General features: G+C 46.1%; 2 protein-coding genes across 2 annotated transcripts; both read right to left on the bottom strand.

Annotated features, from left to right (window-relative positions):
* Positions 1-1058: 1058 nt before the first annotated feature.
* ush1c (Usher syndrome 1C) lies at positions 1059-17582 on the bottom strand. Its single transcript, XM_067234920.1, has 20 exons — positions 17451-17582; positions 15549-15616; positions 14503-14646; positions 14144-14282; positions 13597-13705; positions 13417-13441; positions 13235-13292; positions 12939-13127; positions 12696-12755; positions 12490-12546; positions 11508-11650; positions 10797-10862; positions 10582-10715; positions 10113-10177; positions 4062-4103; positions 3540-3593; positions 3296-3395; positions 3006-3115; positions 2544-2599; positions 1059-1247 (listed from the first exon to the last, which is right to left on the bottom strand). Exons 1-20 carry the CDS (start codon positions 17484-17486, stop codon positions 1235-1237), a joined length of 1668 nt encoding a protein of 555 aa, XP_067091021.1. The 5' UTR covers positions 17487-17582; the 3' UTR covers positions 1059-1234.
* A 1259-nt stretch (positions 17583-18841) lies between these two features.
* On the bottom strand, positions 18842-24632 carry LOC136941598 (probable polypeptide N-acetylgalactosaminyltransferase 8). The gene is made up of 11 exons (XM_067234135.1): positions 24620-24632; positions 22550-22781; positions 22260-22426; positions 21780-21963; positions 21351-21548; positions 20875-20989; positions 20448-20633; positions 19941-20078; positions 19599-19694; positions 19241-19408; positions 18842-18976 (listed from the first exon to the last, which is right to left on the bottom strand). Exons 1-11 carry the CDS (start codon positions 24630-24632, stop codon positions 18842-18844), a joined length of 1632 nt encoding a protein of 543 aa, XP_067090236.1.
* Positions 24633-24782: the final 150 nt, after the last annotated feature.

Below are 24782 nucleotides of genomic sequence, written 5' to 3'. Positions count from 1 at the left end.
GTCGACATAAACTAGGCTACAACAAAACCGGTAGATACCATGCTTACACACAGAACGGTCACGTAAGCCACAACGTTATAACGTGAGACTATGATGTTGGCTGAGCATTTATATTACATAATAGACTGGTGTATAGCAGAGTGCATGCGCACAGAAATATACTTAATTGTTACTCAAGTAATTGAAATGACATTGGCTACTATTTCCATGTAGCCTAATTATTTGCATTTGGCAGAACATTTTGAGATTGGTATTTATTATGCATAATGCATAAATAATAGACGAATACATTTCTTGAACTGCAGCCCTACATGGGACTTCTTTTGGTACATGCAATGCCTATGGTTGTGCTCCAGTTTAGAGCTAAACCTCCGATAATGAAGGGGGTGTAGTCGGAAATGGCGGAGGGATGATGCTTTGAAGGGGCCTTAGAAAAGGAACACGATTGCCCCCTGTAGACGTCAATATTTTAGCTGGATGAAACATTTCCAACGGACTCCTAAATTGATCCAAATAATTGAGTAGGCTAGGGGTGACAGTATAGCCTATAATTATAGATACCGAGGCATGACTTGTGTTTTGTGAAAATTAAATCGTCTGCACAATGTTTTAAATTGATACTGAACAACCAATTTTATTGATTCCGAGAGAGCCGTAGTTATACAGAGTGGGAGTATCGATCAAGTGTATTTTTGTTAGATCAGATAATGCTATTTGTCTCAAGAGATTGGATGCCAATAAGACCTACGGTAACTCCCTCACCTAGACAGATATGTGTCATCGACAGCGTGAAGATAACCTCAGTGCACAAGGTTCTTATTCAGGTGTTATAGGGGGACTTTAAATGAACATAAAAAACTGGACTTTAGGATCGACTGAAATTTGAAGCACTAGGAACACCGCAGAACACCGGTGTTCATCAACCTCAACACTAAATCCAGCAGGAAACGTTCCGAAACAAGGCACTTGACACAATATGATTTTAAAAACTTACCGACTGATTTTCTATACAATTCTGCTCAGCATATATGGTGCACAGCATATCAGCAACTCAGATGGGAATGTGTCACAATATTGTTTTATTGGATCATTTAAAACCCTTAGATAATGAACATGATACTGTGGTATTGAAAGTGATCAGGAACGTGGTGACGCCAACTGAAACGGGACAGTTGTAGGAAGATGGTTTCTTGGTGTTTGCGGTGCAGCGTGTTTGCCAGGCTGAAGATCATAACTAGAAGAACGTCCTACAAATACAAAAAAGAAAGTTAAATTAGTAAGAAACGATGTCTCCTGACCTTTCTTATTCTGTCTAAAGGTTTTTCACACAAAAAAAGCAACAATCCGCAATAGAATATGAATGTATATTTAACGGCATATTTCCTATGCCCATATAACTGTGCAAAATTGAAAAATATAATTAAATTACGTAGAATTGACCAATAAGGGTTGAAGGGTCAGAAAATTTGATCTCCAGTTAACAAATGGCAAATAATTTGAGATTCCATCATGTTTGTTACTTTCTGGGGCAAACTCCCAGCATGTGAGACAACCAGGAGAGGAGGGAAAGCAGATCCAGAGATCTTTTAGCATCTCTGGATCAGAACATGTAACAGTCCCTTGGAGGAACATCAATCAGAACAACTGCTGACAGGCAGGCAGGAGGCTACGCTAGGCTGCCCCTGGGGCTGTCCCCCTCCCCCACCCCAGGTTGTCCCTGGGTCGCGAGGCGGTGTACGCGCTGAGAAACACGACCCAGAGACTGGTACGGTGTCAGACAGAGCCGTGCCGAGTGTGGCACTGCTGAAAAGAGCAGGAAGTCACATGCCTGGAAAACAGTCTGTTGGGATTTGAATACAAACATTACTTTGTGTGCTTCTTATATTTTGTGACTTTGTCACCAAGGCCAAGGGAGCAGTTTTTTTCAACTTGTTTTGTGTCATTTCTGATTGAGAGACTGTCACATGTGCCATCATAGAGGGAACACGCCCCCTGGGGGGCGGAGCAAGTCATGTCACACATCTCCCCTCAGATGGGGGAGGGGGGCTGGGCGGAGAGGGGGGCTGGGCGGAGAGAGAGGTGAGGTTACCCTGGGTCTGACAGGGGTGAGCTGAATGGGAGAGGGGTGAGGTGCTAAAGTTGGAGCAGGTATCCATGTCTGTACACGGATGCACTGCCTTCAAACACCTTTCTGTTCACAGTGGGACTGACTGATGTTGACTCAGGGCTGGACACACACACACACACACACACACACACACACAATAGACAAGCAGAAAGACAGACACAAGGTTTGGGTGTCTCCTTAATGGTTAAATTGTTTCATCATATCGTGACACAGTTTACAATAACATCCTTGTGCAACAAATGTAACTGAATCCTACAGCTAGCCCTGACAGTGGACTGTGAGTGTGCGGTCCTGTTATGAGGGTGCGGTCCTGTTGTGAGTGTGCGGTCCTGTTGTGAGTGTGCGGTCCTGTTGTGAGTGTGCGGTCCTGTTGTGAGTGTGCAGTCCTGTTGTGAGTGGCATGTGTGGTACTTACACCTCATCCTCATAGGCTTTGGGGGGAGACACAGCAATCACCAGATCGATCCAGTCCTGGACAAACAAGCCATGCTCCTGTTTTTAAACTGTGGTTTAAAACTGATGCCAAAAGTACTTCGGTTTAGTCCAATCTATGTTTTCAAATCCCCTTGCCTGTCTAGTAGAGACCATGTCAATAGCGGTGACAGTCAGTGCATACAGTATATCTAACACATCATACAATATGGTCTTACCTATATAATACTACTAAAATAATTAGATAAATATGTGCAGAAAGCTGTAAAATCCTTCCAGCATTGCCATATAAGCGTGTGGTTTAGCGTGTGTGGTTTAGCGTGTGTGGTTTAGCGTGTGTGGTTTAGCGTGTGTGGTTTAGCGTGTGTGGTTTAGCGTGTGTGGTTTAGTGTGTGTGGTTTAGCGTGTGTGGTTTAGCGTGTGTGGTTTAGCGTGTGTGGTTTACCCCTCCACTGTTCCAGGCCTTGGCCAGAGAGTTCTGTCCTTCAGTCAGAGACACGTCTGTCAGGATCTTGCCGTTCACCGCCATCACCTCATCTCCTGGCACGATCCCACCTGGATGAACACACACGCACACGCACGCACACGCACACGCACGCACACACCAGCAGAGTGAAGGTTCAGTTTATGTGACTGACAGGACATCTTTAGTAAATTAAGGTAGGAATGAATTCATGTTTTGTAAACAGCAGTTAATACATCTGAGCACCCTAGCATGATTGGAACATGACTAACCATGCTTGTCTGCAGAACCACCTTCATAGATGGCAGATACCACTAGCTTTCCCAGGGGTGAGTCTACCCCCCCTTCCACGGCTAGGTCAAGTTGTCCGATCTGCAAATAATAGGAATTACACATAAATTAGACATCCGATTTGAATCGTGAGATTAAGTAGACGTGCATTCAACCGTGTTTAACATTCATAGATAAAATGATGCTTTCAGTAGAAACAGGATTTGAGATTGGACCACTCGTTACCTTTTTGATTCTGAGTAGCCGAACATCTCTGTCTTCTATCTGCTCTGTGGAAAACTGGCACAAGCAAGTAGTGAGAGGTGAGGACGACAACCTTAAATAGGGACTAGAATGGCCGCCATTTTGTGTCGCAAGAGAATCATTCCTTTCCGCACCAAAAAAATCTATGTGGGATGACTGTTTGCTAGAAAAATGCTCAGATGTCCTATCACAGGTTCAATTCAATAGAACCATGGAGATGTTCTACAAGGGACCTGCTAACATCGCTGGTAACACTTTGTCACAGGTGATCCATAGCTTTACACAATCCTAAAAGGTCAACTGTGACATTTCACACAATCTCAACAAACTGACATTTAAAAAACACTGAAAGCAAGGGGTCATAATATATTCCTTTACTAGGGACTCTCTAATCAGACAGATTTGTATTAATACCTGTAGTCAGCATTGTCAAAATATTTTTCATGTCAGTGTATATTGAATACTAAAAGCTAATACCAAGTATGTTGAGTGTAAATACAGTACCATTGAGTAGGGATCAAAGTCCTCCACATATTTCTGAAAGACCTGGGAACACCAAACACACAGCTTGTTAAAGTAGCTCAGTACATCAATATTGCTTTGAGTCCATAGTCTGTGTGACGGTCCAGGGAATCAATCGGATCCATTTATAGATTTCCTATTGTACGGTCCAAACCCCATTTGGATAACCAAGACGTCTTACACGATTACGTAAGGTGCTGTCTGACTCACACGGTTCCATCATTTGGCTGTTGAGTGAGTTTGGGGATACATCATGGAGATTGGTGTGATGGTTGAGTTAGGTTGCTAGGTTTCCTTTGACAACCGCAACAATCTCATGCCTATGATAATGGATGCTCGAGTCAACATGAACATCATTCTATGTCCAAGCAAATGCACACCCACAGAACAGACCAACAGTAGACACCGATTGGCTGATCAAATGCTACCTCTGACCGTCCAATGAGAGCTCCTGAATGTCCATCCACAGAGCCCACAGGGATGAGCCCAGCCAGGAGAGGAAGAGCCCTGTGCTGTTTCCACCTCTGTGGGAGTCCCCACCCCCCCTGCACCAGTCTGACCGGCCACACATCTAACACACCGAGATCAGAGGAGGAGGATAGAACAGGAACAGAAGAAGAAGTGCCACAGTGAAGTCAGGGCAGACAGACAGGAGGTTTCTAACAGTGAAGTCAGGGCAGACAGACAGGAGGTTTCTAACAGTGAAGTCAGGGCAGACAGACAGGAGGTTTCTAACAGTGAAGTCAGGGCAGACAGACAGGATGTTTCTAACAGTGAAGTCAGGGCAGGCAGACAGGAGGTTTCTAACAGTGAAGTCAGGGCAGACAGACAGGAGGTTTCTAACAGTGAAGTCAGGGCAGACAGACAGGAGGTTTCTAACAGTGAAGTCAGGGCAGACAGACAGGAGGTTTCTAACAGTGAAGTCAGGGCAGACAGACAGGAGGTTTCTAACAGTGAAGTCAGGGCAGACAGACAGGAGGTTTCTAACAGTGAAGTCAGGGCAGACAGACAGGAGGTTTCTAACAGTGAAGTCAGGGCAGACAGACAGGAGGTTTATTACACTGTCGTCTTCAATTTAAAAAAAAAAGGAGACAAATGCATGGGCTGTAAGTAGTATCCATTACAGTTTTGGCATCCTTCACATCTGAAGTCTGAGAGAATCTGACTGAAAGGTAATTGTATTTGAGGATTTGAGACATTCGGATTGGTCATCCGTAAATTAAACTCTCATCCTGCTGTTAAAAGACTAGTGTAAAAAATGAAATAAAAACAAAGAAATACAAAGAAAAATAATGAGAATGGATAAGGTTATAAGGAACCTTTGTTTTGTAAGAATATGCCAGACAGCACCACAACAACACCTGCTCTAGAAGGGTGAATGTGCTTGTTCATATGCTCGATCTGTCTTTGTGTCCAACACAAACCAATCATTGGCTTCTGTACAACACAGTTCTGACCAGGTCAGCCCTCTAAAGGACAATCTGCCCACACACCTACTGTAACCAACACACACACACACATAAACAAACACACACACAAACCATCCAGGTGAATAGACTCAATACTAACAACACATCTAGCGTTGTGCTACTGGGGCTATAACTATCAAGTAGGCGTACTTTGGAGACTTAACTGTATCAATAAATTATGCAAAGATAATGACGTACTAATAGATTGTTGACATGTTCAGCGCTTATCTCGGGCCTAGACAGGAGGAGAAATGGCAAACTTTCCTACCGCAAAGTCTAACAAAGACTAGTCTTAAACAAAGTTTATGCAACTGGACCCAGATCTGAAAGTCTGTACAGCACAAAAAAAGCATGCAGTCACTCACTCAGGAAAAAACTGGAACATTGTTTTATGTTTAATGAGATTTCCTGAACATCCCGCGAGATCAGAGGAGGAGGATAGAAGAACAGGAACAGAAGAAGAAGTGCCACAGACAGACAGGAGGTTTCTAACAGTGAAGTCAGGGCAGACAGACAGGAGGTTTCTAACAGTGAAGTCAGGGCAGACAGACAGGAGGTTTCTAACAGTGAAGTCAGGGCAGACAGACAGGAGGTTTCTAACAGTGAAGTCAGGGCAGACAGACAGGAGGTTTCTAACAGTGAAGTCAGGGCAGACAGACAGGAGGTTTCTAACAGTGAAGTCAGAGCAGACAGACAGGAGGTTTCTAACAGTGAAGTCAGGGCAGACAGACAGGAGGTTTCTAACAGTGAAGTCAGGGCAGGCAGACAGGAGGTTTCTAATGGGGATTACTTGTCTCTTGCTGGCCTTTAAGGAGGTGTTATTATACGGCACCATCCTTTTCAGCATCTCTGGAGGCTGTAACATAGGACCACAGATCAGCTAGGAAGATGAAAGTGTGTGTGTGAGAGCCTGTGTGTGTGAGTGTGTGGGTGTGTGTGTGTGTGTGAGAGCCTGTGTGTGTGACAGAGTGTGTGTGTGAGAGTGTGTGCGTGTGTGTGTGTGTGTGTGTGTGTGAGAGAGAGCATGTGTGTGTGAGAGTGTGTGTGTGAGAGAGCGTGTGTGTGAGATAGCGTGTGTGAGAGAGCGTGTGTGAGAGAGGGTGTGTGTGTGTGTGTGTGTGTGTGTGTGTGTGTGTGTGTGTGTGTGTGTGTGTGTGTGTGTGTGTGTGAGAGAGAGCGTGTGTGTGTGAGAGCATGCATGTGTGACAGTGTGTGTGTGTGTGTGTGTGTGTGTGTGTGTGTGAGAGAGTGTGTGTGTGAGAGCGTGAGTGTGTCTCACCAGGCCCTCAGAACGCTGGAGAGAAGGTCTGGTTTGGTTGGAAGGCAGCATGACAGGCTTCGACATGACTGGGGCCATCTGACGCCTCTGGTTGGGGGGGCTGGGAGCTATCTGCTGTTCACCCCCACCCCCACCCCCCACGCAAATGACAACAAATAATTGCGTTATATGGCTAGAATGGACGTATGCAATCAAACTGCTGTGCTCTAGAAGAGCATATTTCACACCAGGATTCTAATACAACATATTTGCAGCATGGCTGCCCAGAAGTGTACCACAACTTCAAACACATATTTGGTTGATGGAGGCAAGAAACCCCATCACACACATTTCACAGCCACAGTGAGATTCCTTCTGCCCTCAGACACACCCAGGCAGGTCTTAGAGACTTACCAAGGGACTGCTGCTGGAAGACAAGCGGCTGGCATGTGATGTGTTTCTCATGACCTGAACCACAGTGGAACAATACAGTGATCTACTCTGGCCGCATGGGACCACAGAACACACACACACACGCAAAACGCCTGCACAGCCACACACTGGCAGAGAAGCACGCTTGAAGCACGTCAGATACCACCTCCACACCTACACAACTCTTACGTGACATTTCCTTTCTCTGCAATGAAACACCACCCACACACACACCACACCATGCAATTACAAAGTGTGGACACACACTATATATTTAACATATATTACTTTCCCTGGTGGATTTAAGTACTGAGGAAGCCAACAAGACAGGCAGAGAACACAAACATTTCTCCTTTCCATCCTCTCCTTGAAGTAATGACACATTTCCTTCTGACAGGAGAGAGGGATGGAGATCTCAATCAGGCTGCCCAGATTGCTTCAAGGAAGTGGATAGGAAAGGAGCGTGGAGGACTAGCTGTTTTAAACTTGACTTCAAATCCAAACTTGAGGGAACAAGGTGAGAGACCCACCTTGGGGCTGGAAGGGTATGACAGCTCACTGGCGTTAGCTGAGTAGAAGCCCCCCCTGGGCAGATACCCCCCTGCCTCCCACTCACTCCTCTGCTCCGGGGGGCTGCTGGGAGGGTGGTACCCCCCGTAACCATGGGACACCGCCCTGTCCTCGTAGTGCTGGGGGGGTGGGGGGGGAGGGGGAGGGGGCGGAGGTGGCGGGGGAGGGGGCGGCCTGGGGACCGGCTGGGGGGAGGAGGGGGGCCGGTAGGAGTGGGAGGGTGGGGGGTAGTGGAAGGGAGGGGGAGGATGAGAGGGAGGAGGGGGTCCAGGAGGTGGGGGCTGGCGCCCCCGGGACGCCACGGTGGACATGGAGGATGGGGCCATCCTGGAGGCCGGGGGGGATGGGGGCCGGCGATGGGTGGCGGTCCGGGGCGAGGGCCTGGGGGAAGGGGGGGAGTAGTTGGGGATGGTGGGGTTGAGTTTGGCGGAGGGCGGGGGCCGAGGCAGAGGGGGGGGAGGCTGGTTGGAGATGGGCTGGGTGGGGGCCAGCCTCTTCAGAGGGCCCCTCAGACTCTGGTCCACGTCGTCCAGGTTGATGTCGTCCAGGTCAGTGGTGGCCAGCTGGAGTCCCCCTGGGAAGCGTCTCACCGAGGGCCCTGACGCCGGAGACCGAGGCGGGGACATCTAGAGGACAACCTCAGCCTCTCAGCACTCAGATCCAACAACATCCTCATCTACTATGACGCATGACCAAACACTCCAGCATGTTCCTCACACACACATGTGTAACATGTCAGAGAGGAGATTTCCTACATTTGATCAATACAATTCAAAGGCTACGTTGATATGATATGATATTAACATTAAATGTATTCACCCTTGGAAAAAGCGCTGTAGAACTGAAGCGCAAACAGCTACAAAAACAGATGTAAGTGTCCAGAGAAGAAGAGAGGAGTTCAGAGGAGGAGGTGTGGGGGTTGCAGCAGGAGGTGGTGTACCTCTGGAGACTCGTTCTCCACGCAGGAGATCTGCTCCAGCCGGGTCTGGCACAGACGCTCCACCCAGTGCTGCACCTTCTCTGACTCCTCCAGATCCTCTCGCTCTGTCTCCGACACCTGGTGTGGCGGGTGGGGTTTCACTCAGGGTGAGGGGGCATGCGTAACACTCACAGACTAGGGACCAACTCTAGGTTGGGTCTCCTAGTCACTCCATCATTTCCACACTCGCAGAGCCCCACCAGATAGCAGGGCATCACTTATCCAACAGCCAGACCGTGTGCTAAGCAGGTAGTTTAGCTAACGTTACATCAACTAGATACGACAGTGACCTCCGGCCCCTCGACACCCAATGAGATCCCCCCGCTCTAGCGCAGCATCACTTCCTGGTTCCTCCGTACCTCCTGGACCAGCCGGCTGATCTTGAGCTGCTTCTCTCGCTCCTGCATCTCCTCCTTCTCCTTGGCCAGCTTCAGCTCAAACTCCATCTGCTTCTTGTTCTTCCTCAGCTCCTGCAGTGTGTCAGTGCTGGAGGCCTTCTTCTTGTTCTTCTTCTTCTTCTCTCCTTTCTGACGTGCCGTTAGACATGTGGCTGAGGTTAGCATGCTCACCCCCACACCCCTCTGCCCTACACCACACCCCCATGCCATGACCCCCAAGCACTAAACCACACCATAAACTGGTTTCCTTGAAGACACATTGCTTATCGATGTCACAACAAAAACAAACTGGAGTTCAAACTGACATAGTGGCCTCTAGTACAACACAGAAGACAGTCAGGAGAGAGGCCCTGTCCATCCTCCTGACTTGACACCTGTTCTGTCACTCTCACAACACACCAAACACACACACACAGGATACCTTGCCAAGTGTAGGCAGCTTCCCTTCATATCGATAAAACCATCCGAAAGCTTGGGAGGAAGAGAAGCATAGTGAGGTCAGTCTGATGCCCGACACGACACCAAGCAGGAGACCAGACTGTGTTTATGCAGGCTTTCCTGTAAAGGCATCTGACTAGACATCACAGTAGAGCTCAGAATCCTGTCAGCACTTCACCCAGCTGAGTAATGCAGAAGGCAGAGATGTGCTTTAGCTCATGTAGCGCCTCCTGTAGTGTGCATCAGTGGGTTGTTTGGCAGCACTGCTGTGCAGCACAGAGGCTTTCACATCTACAGGTTTGAGAAGAGAGAGAGTGCCACCCAACACCTAAGGTTCCCACGGTGACGGGACTAAGAGAGACGTGGTGGTTGTCAAGGGAAACGTGGGATGTCTACACTGTTGTTTATCCCAAAGCTGACGTTCTTCTTGGAGATGTGCGGGTGGTGTGGTGTGTGTGTGTCACGCCCCTTGGGGCATCCTGCACTCACTTCTCTCCCCTGCTCTTCCTCCTCCTCCTCCTCCTCCTCATCCAGGAAGGAGCTGGCATTGTTAGCTGGCCAGAGAGAGAGGGGGTTGGGGAGAGAGGGGGAGAGAGAGAGGGGAGCCACGGCACACACAAGGAAGAAAGAGGGAAAGAGATAATGAGAGCACATGCAGAGAGGAGAGGAAACAGGAGTGGGTGAGAATATTGAGGCTGTATCAGAGTTAGCCTAGCATGCCGCTACCTCTCACAGACTAACGTGTTAGTTCTTATCCTCAATAGTCTCATCTCTAACTTTGAAGATAGAGCTTCTAGTGTTTCACTGTGCATAGAATGAGATCATTATTACAGACATACCGTTTGTCCATTCTAATAATTTCAATTCTGTAGCATCAAAGGTTATCATGCAGGAAGTGATGCATGCAAAGATTTAGATGTGTCTCCTGTCTACAAGGCACTAGCTGTATCAGGCTTACCGGAGTGTTTGGACTTGGGTGGAGGGGTGTTGATCTCTGCCTTGCTTCTGGGGCCTTTAGGGCTCCTGGGCTTGTCTCTAGCCCCCCAGTCCTCCTCCCACTCCCTGTTGTGTTTCCGCTCTGCTGCCTCAATCCTAGACACACACACACATCAGAGCTACTGTGTGTGTGTTTATCAGAGCTGTTGATTAGTCACATCGAGCAGGAGGACATACTTCTCCATCTCCTGCTTGTAGCGTTCCTCCTCCTCGGCCGTCTTCTGAGAAATCTCCATCTTCCTCCTGGATGGACACAAACAATCCAGATCAACAGATGTACTCAGATCACTCAGCTAGGCTGTGTTTATGTATGTATCACATCTCTTTGTGTCTATGAATAAGTATAGCTAAAAGACCATTTAGTGGGGGAGGAATACAAATTAGTTTCATCCAGCACTGATATATACATACTTATTCTTCCAGAGAGCTTCGGTTTGATTGTGCCAAGAAATATCACAGAGGTAGGCAGAGAACATTGTCTAAATATTGTGGGTTGAAAAGTGGAAAACAGCATTTGCCGCAACTCAAAATATTGCGTGTGTGTCACAGTTTACTTTCTGTGTCTGGCAAATCTGTCTGCAACAATAACTGTCTGCAAATATGAAAAGAGGCAGCACAACAAATTGCTCCCTAGTAAAACACAGCGCTCAAAGATGACTTATTTCCGAACCCTTCCTCATCAGGATCTATCCAGGCTACTGTCTATGCAGGCTACTGGCTCACTCTCCATCCCTGACTGAGTCTGCCTAGTGCTCTGTGAAGTCACAGGGTGAGAGTGGACCTGGTCATGGCTTTGATAGGGTTGTAGTCCTGTATGTATGGCATTAGTTAGGAACAGGACCCTTGGGGACTACAGTACCCATGGGCTTGGTTTGGTGCAGGACTCACTGCTTCTCCTTCTCCTGCTGTTCCTTCACGATCTTGTTGGTCTCCAGAGCTAACCTCTTCTGTTGCATCAGCTCCTGTCTGTCCAGCTGCCTGCGAGCCTCCACCGCCAGGCGCTCCTCATCCGTCATGAACAGGTCACTGCCCTGCATGAGGACACACACACACAGGCGGGTCAGATACACATGGAGGTAAGGGTGCAGGGTTAAATAAATTACCTTTCAAAAACACACACCTTCACATAAACCAACAATGACAAAATACTGTAGCACTGTACAGTGGATGGATGGGTGAATCCTAGATGACATCTATAGTACCTTCTTGAAGTCTATTATACAGATGTATCAACATGTAAGTGACTAGCTTGGTGTACTCACAGCTCCAGTGAGAACAGTGACTAGCCTGGTGTACTCACAGCTCCAGTGAGAACAGTGACTAGCCTGGTGTACTCACAGCTCCAGTGAGAACAGTGACTAGCCTGGTGTACTCACAGCTCCAGTGAGAACAGTGACTAGCCTGGTGTACTTACAGCTCCAGTGAGAACAGTGACTAGCCTGGTGTACTTACAGCTCCAGTGAGAACAGTGACTAGCCTGGTGTACTCACAGCTCCAGTGAGAACAGTGACTAGCCTGGTGTACTCACAGCTCCAGTGAGAACAGTGACTAGCCTGGTGTACTTACAGCTCCAGTGAGAACAGTGACTAGCCTGGTGTACTTACAGCTCCAGTGAGAACAGTGACTAGCCTGGTGTACTCACAGCTCCAGTGAGAACAGTGACTAGCCTGGTGTACTCACAGCTCCAGTGAGAACAGTGACTAGCCTGGTGTACTCACAGCTCCAGTGAGAACAGTGACTAGCCTGGTGTACTCACAGCTCCAGTGAGAACAGTGACTAGCCTGGTGTACTCACAGCTCCAGTGAGAACAGTGACTAGCCTGGTGTACTTACAGCTCCAGTGAGAACAGTGACTAGCCTGGTGTACTCACAGCTCCAGTGAGAACCGTGATGGTTAAACTCCTGCTGCTCTTCAGAATTCGGACCGCCTGCAGAAGCAAGAAGAGTCTCTCAGATCATGTATTATTCAACATCCAAACTCCATAATTTAAATATAGGGATGTCCTCTGCATATTCATATGGATGAGGTCACTGCAGTGAGCATGTCAGGTTTTGCTCTGTGCCAAGAATGTGTCACCTCTTTGTGGTCCAGGTTGGTAAACTCCACCCCATTGACCTCCACAATCTGGTCTCCAATCTGCAAATCAAGACATTGACTCATTCATGTAACTTGTTGTGGTAAATGCTTTATTTACATTCACTTCCATTTTCAGACTGTGCATGTCTTTTGACGGCCCCTGTTTGAACCCAAAAACTCAAGCGACACAACGCACACACACCACACACACACACACACACACACACACACAAGGACCCTCACCTCCAGTCCAACTTCAGCAGAGAGGGAGCCAGGCTTCACGTTGCTCACGTAGATGCCCGGCTTCTGGGTGGGTCCGCTGGAGATGCTGATTCCCATGCCCTTGGTGCCCACCAGGCTCAGGAACACCTTCTTCTCCTTGATCTCCTTCCCTCCCATGGAGGCCAGGCCAGCCACGCTGCTCTTCTTCTCCTGAGGGGGGAGGAACGAGACACAAGCAGATAACAAAACAGTTGAACTCACATACACTGTGCTGCATTCAGAGTGTCATGACCTGCAGACCTAGAGCGCCCGCTCACCCCAGACTCAGACACAAACTGGTCCACAAACTGCCACTTGAGGGCCTCTTCAGAAGAGCTGAGGGAAAGGAGGATGAGATAAATGAGAGATGAGAGGAACCAGCAGGTTCAGTAACACTGCTGTAGAAGCTAGGCCGAGGCCCGAGCTGTAAAAGACAAGAAAACAAATATGTTTCTTCTACCTCTTCACTGGAATCATCCCCACATCTGGTTTAAAAAAAAAAAAAAAAAAAAAAAAAAAAAAAAGAAGGGAGATATTTATGGTTTGAACACTTTTACAGCCCAAATGTTGTTCTTAATCGGTATTTCACAGAGAAAGCAAACAAAGTGTTCTTATTGCATCTGTCTCCGGTGTGTCTTACGCCTGACTTTGAGGGAGACAGTCTTCTTGGTCTTGATGAGATTGATGACCTCCTCGTGGATACAGGAGGAGATGGAGTAGCCATTGATGCGGACAATCTCATCTCCAACCTTCAGGGAAGACAGAGGGTCAAGCGTATGTGTGTGTGGTTTCAGGGGTTTCAGAGTTCTGGGCCAAACAGTTACTTGTATTTTTCTGGGAATATGAAACATACTCCATCTGGTGGCCACTGGTGGTACTGACTACATCAGTTTGGTGGTTTTACCTACACACTCAACATACACAATAAACAACATACCTTAAAACCCTGTAAGACCCGATTTTAAATTTCAACATCACCTTTAGCTCTCCAAAAAACACATTTGCAAATAAGATTTTTTTGGAACGACCACATTTACATAACCAATGGGTCCTATTGTCTTGCCTTGCAATGCTATTGGATAAATTTGAATTTGGATTTTTTTTTTTTAAGCAATTAAAGAGCTAAAGGTGACGTTGTAATTTTACAACAAGGGGTCTTACAGGGTTGTAAATCCACACACTCTCACCTGCAACCCCACGTTTCCAGCTTGTCCATCCTTCACGATCTGGGATATGAAGAGCCCGGAGCCAAACTCCAGCCCCCCCCTCACACTCAGGCCCAGCCCCTCCGGGTGGGTGCGGTCCAGACGCACCTCCTTCAGCTTGCTGCAGCCCCCAAACAGGAGGAGGAGGAGGAGGAGGAGAGGGGGAAGATCGAGAGTTAGAATTGGTGAAGAATCTCAGACGAGAAGGGCAGAGGTAAGATGAATGTCCTTCTGGAACAATAAAGTGAAGTGAATTGAAAAAGAGAGAATTAGAAAGGAGAAAGCATCTACACAGGTCAAGACAGCGGGGGGGGGGGGGGGGGGGGGGTAGGGGGACTCACCGGGACCTCTTGGGGGTAAGCAGGTCGTACTCCACCTGGTGTTTGAGAGGGATGAGTGGCCGGATGGCGTCAAACAGGGGCAGGCGGATGGGTTCATTGATCACCAGCTTCAGGTCTCCCACCAGCACTGTCAGCTCCATAGACCTGAGGGGGGAGGGGGTGGGAAAGGAGTCAAAACAAGCACACCCGGCTCCACTCAAGTTTTTCAGGTGCATTTAATTCGCTTCACATTTGACGATTCTGGAACTTTTTCGTTGTTGTTTTTTTGCATTGTGGTGCGAATTAAGTGCACCCCTTGTATTTTACAGGACTCGCTAATTGCTTTTGACTCAGTTCTGATGTGTCATTGACTGCACGCTTCATCATGGAAAAATAATACTTAAGAATGTAGAGTGGAATCTACTATGGAGCGTGAAGAGTCCTGTATAATACCGGTATAAAATATGGGCCATTCCTAGAAAGGAACCTGACAATGACAAAAGCCCATCCACCTAGCCTGCTACATGAATTATTAACTGTTGCCTTTTCCTTCTTGACTTGACTGAAAAGCTAAAGGCCTTCAGTGAATAGCTGGTCAGGCTTGACGGCACACAGAGGAAACTGATCGGCCGCCTGGTCAATGAGGCAGCAGGGTTCTGACACCATACAAAGATGGAAACCTAACTCAGACCGTCCTAGCATGCACAAGCATCACGGGACCCAAGTGAAACCAAACCCATCTCCGCTCATATCAGCCTCCCAACAAGTTCATACACACAGGATTTCGGAAATTAACACGCACACAAACACATATGGTTTAACAAACATTTTTTAAAACATGCTCTGGAAATCTTTAGTTGCCTAATTCTGACTCTCGCTTCTCACGGAAAGCAAATCCACAAATATTTTATACACATACAGAACGGGCTGAGCAGATAACAATTATTCTACACAAAATAAAATGTTGGTCCTCAAACAATGACATCACAGACTTTCAGCCAATAGCAGGCAAAAGTTAAACTACAAATAAGACAACTGACAAAAAGTGTGACAGATATTGTACTCACTGGTGATACATCCGGAGAACATCGTACAGGTAGTCCTTCTCTGCCTCGTTGTCAATCAGCAGCTCCACCTAGAACAAGCAGAACACACCGCTTAGCCCGGAGTCCAGCACACACACAGAGAATAGGAACCGAGCCCTGGATCAAGTCTGAACTAACAATCCTCTGGCACCTACATAAACACATCCTTCTACTGTGGTCGGCGGGTTTGTGTGAGAGAGAGAGCATGTAAGAATGTGCTCATACAAACCTGATGACGGCTTAACTGCTGCAGGAAGGTTTTGAGAAAACGTTTTGGCCAGTCACAGATGTAACACATCTCCCTCCTTCACAGATGGAGGCTGCCTAAACTGTGTGTGCATGTGTCTGTGTGTGTGTGTCTGTGTGTGTGTGTCCGGGTGTGTGTGTGTGGTCCTGTATGTCTACAATATCCTTCCTCTCAACAGGTAACGGTAACAGGCCCTACTAATACTGTAGACTAAAAGCTACAGACTCTCATCACACAAAGGACCAGGGTGTGTGTGTGTTTGTGTATGTGTGTAAGTGTGCTTGTGTGATTGTGTGTGTTTGAGGGGGAGGGGGGGGGGATGGATGGACGAAGCAAGGAGGAGATTGGAATAGTGATGTCAGAGGTGTCATCTGACCTCCATGTGACTAAAACCAGCCAGTCACAGTCTTTAAGAGTCTCAAACACAGGTACACACACTTCCTGGTGTATAACATGCAAGTACAAAAAATATATATAAAGTGGAAGACATTTAGCTTCCATGAAGCTCACTAGGAATGTGAACTGGTTGCTAGGAGGACTGTGATGTGGAAGAATGAAACCAAGTACACGTTATGGTGTCGTTAACATATATGACCCTTGTGAGCAGAGAGAGGTTACAGCATGTGGGCAAGGCAGGGTAGACTGCATGGCACCCTGACGGTGACTGCATGAACTTTGGCACCATAAAAGATAAGGAAGATAATCCTCTGTGAGACGAAATGAGGAGTCAGGAAGTCAACAGACCTCTGAACTGATACATGATTCAACCTACAACTTTTAAAGAAACATTTCATGGCAAGACATTTTCCCCCAAAACCTTAGATTGGGATTTAGATCTGTGCTTTCTAAACATCTAACAATACACAACGTGTCAACAAAGCGCCCATACACCGTTCCCCTGGGAACCAAGCCTGTTCTGGGTGACCCCCGTCTGCCTGGGACTGCCTCTAATTGAAACAGTAAATTGTCACATCCATTCCGCTCTGCTGGTCAGCTCTGGTGCCGTTTAAATTATCTAATGGAAAGCTGCCCTTTGTAAGAGACTGTGGTGTAGCTGAACTACAGATGTCTCTGAGCTTTTAGTCCAAGGCTGAAAAACGCCCTGACCATATCATGTTTCCTCCTTCTCTTATCTATTACTCATAGGTACCACCTACAGCAGATAACTTTAACATCAAACACAGTTGTGTATCACATGTTATAATTCCACAAGAACACTGCATTTACTATAATTACTACTACTAGGCTAATACTACTACATTTGCATATCGGAGTCAGACTGTTTAGGTACAATTTCACCGTAAGCTGATAAATATTTGTGCAGCCAATAAGGATACAAAACAAACAACAGTGCTTGCTTTCTGGATCAAATACATATCCGTTTATTTCTAATGGTAAAATGATGTGTGTCACATTCTACTATTTAAATCACTCAGCCCTCGCACAGAAACGGGGTATGATCATATCCTTATGAAAGAAAACGTGACTGTTCAATAAGCTTAAACTAGTGGAAGACTAACTAGACACAGGCCTGCAGACGGGGCATTGTTTGATAACCCATCAAAGAGGAAATAAACTTCAAGAAAGCATAATTACAACTTAAACAATCAAAATGATTAATCTTCCGACAACCTTACCTTGTGTCTAAACTCCCGTGCTACTTTTCGTTCCATTTTGACCGGAATTATAGCCTTCTATTTCACCGACCGATGTCTGATTGTGCTGTGTCTTACTGAATGCGTGTGGACGTCGGAGCCATCGGCGGAGGTTTACACAAACAGTAGCTAGATGGGGGTAAAGTGCAGAAATGCATTATTTTCGATGGAAACGTACAGTAGCCTCTTACAGTATTTTGAACACGTTACATGGATTTGAAGATGAAACATCAAACAGTCTCATTCGTACTTTTGTCAACAACACCACCCACTCGACACAACACTTTCTTTGCCTCTCAGTCTTTCTTAATCTCAACCACATTCATTCAACCAGCAAACACACTGGGAGAAGCTAAAGCTCATTATGACCATACAACTGTGATTCCATAAGCAATGGCTTAAACTGGACAAATTAAGTTAGAAGCAATAACTGACACACACTTATAATGTAAAGTTGGTATAATATTTTAGTATAAATACGGAAATTCCATATCCCATCAAACTCATACAATCCTCGGTTTACTTGCATTTGAAAGCACACTTTTGACTGTTGAAGCCTGTGAAGGATTGAAATATTTTGTGTCTATTCCAATATGTAATGATAGTATTCAATGACACAAATCTGTGTTCTAGAAAGAGTGGTCTGGAGTCGCAGAGGTCCGATAATTTCAGCTTTAATACCGCAGTTGGAAATCAACAACTACAGAGCTCTGGGGTTGTCTAAGTTTCCCTACCCGCAACAGAGTTTGGGCTGGTTCGCGAAGTCCAACTGGCTATCTTTCCCTCCCCAGCATATAATATACAGTGCAATTAAAACAGAAAGATGAAAAGAGGGTTGAGCTTGTTCTCTCGTGCATCAGGGAACAACTCCCTGATGCACGCGTCCCACCTGCTCGGGTGCAGTCTCCACCCAGTTTCAAGGTTGTTTCTGAAAATGAAGAGATAGAGACACAAAGAACAGCCTGCTTCCCACACCCTGTGTGAGACACCATGTTTAAGCCTGAGCACACTTCTCAGATCATAAGACAGAACTTTAATAAGCACAATATTCTTTACCTGTTAAAATGAACGAGAGCACATTTACATTTATTCATTTAGCAGACGCTTTTATCCAAAGCGACTTCCAAGAGAGAGCTTTACAAAAGTGCATAGGTCACTGATCATAACAACGAGATAGCCCCAAACATTGCGGGTAGCCAAAACATGAAGCACACATTGTGAAAAACCAAATAAGTGCAAAAGGCCAGAACCACAAGAGCATGTAGTTAAACAAGTTACAATTAAACAACATGAACCTCAAGAGTAAAATAGTTTCAAACCTATCTTATATTTTGTACTTCACAATAATTTTAAACCACACTGTGGGACATGTTTCAGAAGTCTGTTATCACGTTCTGCACTGTCCAGCTTTGTCCGCTGCACTTCTGGATGACTAACTCATAGTATGAGTTTGTCCCCTGCGCAATCTCCAAACAGCGGTGTGTGTGGCGGTTCCTTATAGCTTGACCCTGGAGAGAGAGATTATATCTAGATAAATATAGACAGTTAGATTGATACAAAGATAGGAAGATATATAGTTATTTAAATCTATTTTATATCTTACATATTGTTTAGCTCTTTAATATGAGACTTTTTTTATTTTATTTATACATTCTACTTTTTAAATTAAGATCCGTATATGTTTATTGTATGCACCTTCCTGCCACAGTAAATTCAGTGTTTGTGTAAATTTACATGGGAATCAAAACAGATTCTGATTATGAGGTAGATACCTGTTTGAAATCCCAGTGCAGGTGCAGCTCTCTGCGCTGAGCCAGCTTGCAGTCCTGCAGAGTGGGGGCGTTCCCTGAGCCTGGGTCCACCAGGCAACGGTTGCTGTTGTAGTTGTGAGACTTAATCCCTCCTACATAGATCTCTCCCTTGCTGTTGTAGTAACATAGCTGTGTGTGTGCGTGTGTGTGTGTGTGTAAGAAATAGCACATCACGTCAGGTTGTATCGCATCGTATAATATCGATTTATATCAAATCATGTTATAAGTCATCATATCACACACACCGCATGATGTCATATGATGTCATACAGTATCAAAACAGCAACATGATACACCCCTGTTGGGTAGAGCAGCCTACCTGTGGAGAGTAGAAATGGCACTTATAAAGGATGGGTAGGTTCCCTGGAACAGGCCCCTGGTCTACACAGTAGTCTGGAAGCAGGTTGTTCTTTAACTGGGGAGATATGGAGTACTTTTAGTATTCATTGTAACAGCACTTTTTGTTTAAAAATACATTATTGATGTGTTTTTAGTGCTGCTAAAAAGTGGTGGTGAAACATGGTCTATTGAAACATGATAAGACCACATTTTATATAGCGATGTTTGTTATCATCATTGGTTATCAACAAGAACAACAATTTTGACTTGATTAATACCAGTAATAATACACAGAATCAATGAGCAAGGACCAGTGCCCTACCCCTCCATATGCCAGCAGTGTCTCCCAGGTGTCCATCATAGGATAGACATGGTCCAGGTACCACTGGAAAGGTTTACACTTCAACTGCTCTCTCAAAGTCTTCCTCTCCAACACATCTCCTATGTCAATCCCATGACCCTGTGGATGTGTTCAGATATATATATTTGTATATATACACAGTACCAGTCAAAAGTTTGGACACATTTTCCCACATGTCCAAACTTTTGACTGGTACTGTGAATATATATATATATATATATATATTTATATATATACATACAAAAAGCACAAAAACAAAGTTGAATCATCATCAATGAAAAAACAAAAATCATTTTTCAATACAAGGTTGATGTCCACTTATCCAGACAGACCTCGATTTTACTCAATTCCTGATAGAGGTTGCATTTCAGAGGCTCAAGGTTTTCCAGACCAGTTATTTTGAGGCAGACCTTTATTGGAAGGTTATATTGAGGCAGACCTTTATTGGAAGGTTATATTGAGGCAGACCTTTATTGGCAGGTTCCAGGCGATGTTGACGTTGCGTTTGTAGTCGTCCATCCATATCTCTGCCACCCTCAGAGCGTTCCTCTGCATCATGGGTGTAAGGTCTGGCAGGTAGGGCTTGTGGGCCGGCTCGATGTGGGCTAGCTTGGAACAAGGCACCACCTCCACACTGCCTCCACATAGCCACACCTGCCGTTGGAAACAAAGGACCAGCAAGACCATTCAATGGTCCTTCAGAAGACCCTTAATTTCAATGAAAACAAGGTCATGGGACTGAAAAAGGATATAGTGAGTGTGACTCCTCTACTGACTCCTCTACTGACTCCTCTACTGTGCAGAGGGCAAGGAACGATCAGGTAAGATTGTGGAAAATGTCTCTTGACAACTTAAACAAGCTGAAGTGCCTTGCGTAGATTCATGGGTAACTTACGCGTATCCCCAGTTCCACATTCTCTCCTCCATAAATTTTCATCCCTCCATCCAGTCCTCCGATCTCTCCCAGGAACTTCCTGTCAGCTACTAAGATGCCCATGACAGAGGGACTCCTGTACAAGCAAACACACGTCACATGGAGAGTGACATCACACGTCACATGGAGAGTGACATCACACGTCACATGGAGAGTGACATCACACGTCACATGGAGAGTGACATCACACTTCACATGGAGAGTGACATCACACGTCACATGGAGAGTGACATCACACGTCACATAGAGAGTGAGAGGAGGGAAGAGGAGAGTATAACAGAAAAGCCTACAACAGAGTAGAGTAAAGCAGAGTAGAGTACAATAGAGTACAGTAGAGTACAGTAGAGTATAGTAGAGTATAGTAGAGTATAGTAGAGCACCAAGCCATCCAATTAAAATATTGCCCACAGAGGAATCCTCTTTTTGACACAACTTACTTTCCAGGTTTGGTGTCATCATGTAGGTTATACCACTCTGGTGTGAAGCTCTCATACATGCACCACAGGGCCCAATCAAAGGCATGGGCGGAGGGACCGTAGGGCTCCACCTGTAGAGTGTCATAGTGAACCTTGTCAAATACAGGGGTCGCCACCACGGTCCGGTCTTCCTGGATCCTGGCCAGCAGTGGTTCTGCCCTGCAGAGATGGAACACATGAAGTGTGGACAAGAAACATGTGAATAATAACTCAATCAAACATGGTTCAGTTCTATTGAGTTTGTTTAAGTGTACCTTGCATAGCCAACCCCAGTTTCAGAAAATATTTACCATTTGTCCAAGAGAACACAGTTAAGTCGAAGGGCAACTGTCCAGTCAGACTGCCTTGTAGAAAGCACATGGTTGCAAACCCCCTGAGCTCCAAACTCACCATCCCAGGTGGACTTCGATGTGGGCGTCCAGAATGGCCACCACGTCTCCTGTGGCAAGCTCCCATCCCGAGATGCGAGCTTGAGTCAGACCCATCTGCTTCAAGTGTCTCACAGTCTTCACAAGCCCTGGACGCTGGACATGGACCTGCCTCACATAGTCGTTCAGCTTCTCCCCCAAGTCCTCTGAGGTAAATCACAGTCACATTGATGAACTGTGGACGGTGACATTAAGAAACGTACCTGGACACAAGGTAATACTTCATACACGCCGAGTGCAAAGCCTAAGGGCCACATATATGCTTCACAAAACAACAGTAGTGACAGCTAAATGTGACATGCCTAACCATTGAATGTTTCTTGAATATGTGTTTATAGAAATACAAGACTCACAATCTATTCCATTGACCGAAACCTCTTAAATGTATTACCTATTCTGTGAAGTAATGTTGAGTCAACTTTAAGGAGATAGGATAACCCACCGTTGGAGCTGTGGTCGTCCACTAGGATGATCTCCTTCAGCAGGTGAGCAGGGGTGCGCTGGATGATGCTGCAGATGGCCCTCTGGATGACTGACAGGGCCTCATCCAGGTAGATCAGTACCACACTAACGCTTGGCAGGTCTTTGGGATAATTCTTCAGCAAACACCTTTAAAGAGCATAGAGAGTGATAAAGCTCAGTCGTGGTATTGGTTGAACTTAATGGCAGTTTGTTTAAAACCTTCTGGTCATATGTAGGAGAATCCTTCACTTAAAGGCTACAGGTTACTACCTTTTGTTTCTCGTATCTGGAATCTCTCGATCTAGTGGTATTCGATCGCTCAAGAAGACATTGTAGCCGTATTTCTGGAACAACTTCTCCGCCTCTTTCTGTTCGTCCTCCAACAACCCGTCCCCCCATTTGGCGAAGAGGTAAGAGTTTGGGAACAGCTTTGGTGCTACCGGCTCATCCTTCACAGACAACGATTCATGGACTTGTTGATTGGAGGATTCTATCAGTTTGGCTGCGGAGAAATATGACTAAAGTAGTTTGTCATATATACAGGGTGATCCTTAAACTTCTGATATTTTCTTAGTGGGTAAAATATCAACATGCACACAAGTAGTGAGGTCTGTGTGCATTGATATCATGAATAAACAATTGTATTATCTTTTATGTAATGATTAACTTGTGCAGTGATCAGGGGCGTTGTTAGTCATAAAACGACGAGCTTCATTTAATATTAGTTAAACTCTTTTGATTTTACAAGCGTAGATTGAGATACTGCAGGGCTCTACTATGCGACCAAAATGTGTACGGGTGCGACTACATTTTTTCCTAGGTCGCACCGGTGCACCTAACCTCCTCGCACAGAGATGGGGCGGGTCTTTGCCTCTGATTGGCTGTGGTCCAGATATTCCTGCAGCGAGTTGCAATAGTCCAACTTGGAAAGGACAAGTGCTTGGACTAGCAGCTGGGTGGAATGCTCAAACAGGTATCTCCTGATCCTCCGGATGTTGTAGAGGGTGAATCTACACGACCGGGAGACCGCAGCAATGTGGGCCGTGAGGGAGAGCTCGTCGTCCATGGTAACCCCAAGGTTCCTGGCAGAGGATGAAGGGGTCACCATCGCAGATCCCAGGGTGATTGAGAGATCGTGGGAGATGGAGGGTTTAGCCGGGATGATGAGAAGTTCTGTTTTGGCGAGGTTCAGCTGGAGGTGGTGCTCGGTCATCCAGGCGGAGATGTCTGTGAGGCAGGCCTCAATCCTAGCTGAGATCCCCGGATCGGTCGGGGGGAACGACAGGTACAGCTGTGTGTCGTCAGCGTAGCAGTGGTAGGAGAAGCCATGGGAGGTGATGATTGGTCCAAGTGAGGTGGTGTACAGAGAGAAGAGGAGGGGTCCAAGGACGGAGCCCTGTAGGACACCAGTGGAGAGCTGGCGAGGGCCTGACAGTTTGCCTCCCCAGGAAACATGGTAGGATCTTCCCGACAGGTAGGATGAGATCCACTGGAGTGCAGTGCCAGTGATGCCCATCTCAGAAAGTCTGGAGAGCAGGATCTGGTGGTTAACCGTATCAAACGCTGCAGAAAGGTCCAGCAGAATGATGACGGATGACCTGGAAGCCGCTCTGGCAGACTGGAGGGCAGTGGTGACAGAAAGGAGGGCAGTCTCTGTGGAGTGGCCAGTTTTGAAGCCCGATTGGTTGGGGTCAAGCAGGTTGTTCTGAGAGAGAAAGTTAGACAGTTGGTTAGATACAGCACGTTCAATTGTTTTTGAAAGGAAGGGTAACAGTGATACCGGTCTGTAGTTCTGGAGGACGGCAGTGTTACATGCTCTACTACACTAACAACTTTCAAAACATGTTTCCATTGTACAATGGGTGGCGATGTAAGGCTAGCAGGTTTGCACTGTGTGTGTAGTTTTCCTACTAGCTAACTAACAATGACCTTCTTGATAGCTTACTCTCTGGGTGGTGAAAAAACTTCTGATATCTCTCTTCTTTTTGGGACATTTTCCTATCTATGAAGCACAAAAGGGTCAAAAATATCATTGCTGAGACCAAACGAAATACTAATATGAGGCTTTATGATTTCCTGGCGTACTGCCAGCTCTCTTTCTGCAAGTCACGATTCACGAAGTGTTTCTGACTGCCACTTCAGCCAATTAACTTAAATGACGCATTGGTTAACTTGGAAATGTATTTTTCACTTTTCTCGGCGTCGAACATAGTATAGATAATAATACGAATGAGTTTTGCAAATAGATATTTTTTTCGAAAATTAACAAAATATTGGTGGGGACGATTGTGTCTTTCCCAAACTTTGGTCGTGACTAGTCCCTATAGTCCCTATGCAAACCTATGCCCTCCATGGTCCTCCTGCAAACACTGTTGCTTGACGCTCAAGTCATACAAGGGCTTGCTATTTTAAGAAAAAGTGTGCCAGGAATCAGATGAACCAACTGGGCCTCCTAATGATCTACATCCCCATCTAAAATATGAATGAATTAATAGTTTAGTTA

This window comes from Osmerus mordax, chromosome 4 (assembly GCF_038355195.1).
Source record: "Osmerus mordax isolate fOsmMor3 chromosome 4, fOsmMor3.pri, whole genome shotgun sequence".
In the NCBI taxonomy this organism is placed as follows: Eukaryota; Metazoa; Chordata; class Actinopteri; order Osmeriformes; family Osmeridae; genus Osmerus; species Osmerus mordax.
This window is presented reverse-complemented; position numbering and strand designations above follow the sequence as displayed.

Coding starts and splice junctions, on each gene's coding strand:
- ush1c (XM_067234920.1), bottom strand. CDS start 17,486: ATGGAACGAAAAGTAGCACGGGAGTTTAGACACAAG. Junction 10,863..11,507: donor CAGCAGGAGAAGGAGAAGCA/GTGAGTCCTGCA, acceptor GTGTCCATCCAG/GAGGAAGATGGAGATTTCTC. Junction 4,104..10,112: donor AGGAAGAGCAGGGGAGAGAA/GTGAGTGCAGGA, acceptor TGGTGTTCCCAG/GTCTTTCAGAAATATGTGGA.
- LOC136941598 (XM_067234135.1), bottom strand. Junction 22,427..22,549: donor CCAGATACGAGAAACAAAAG/GTAGTAACCTGT, acceptor TGCTCTTTAAAG/GTGTTTGCTGAAGAATTATC. Junction 20,990..21,350: donor GATGACACCAAACCTGGAAA/GTAAGTTGTGTC, acceptor TTGCTTGTACAG/GAGTCCCTCTGTCATGGGCA.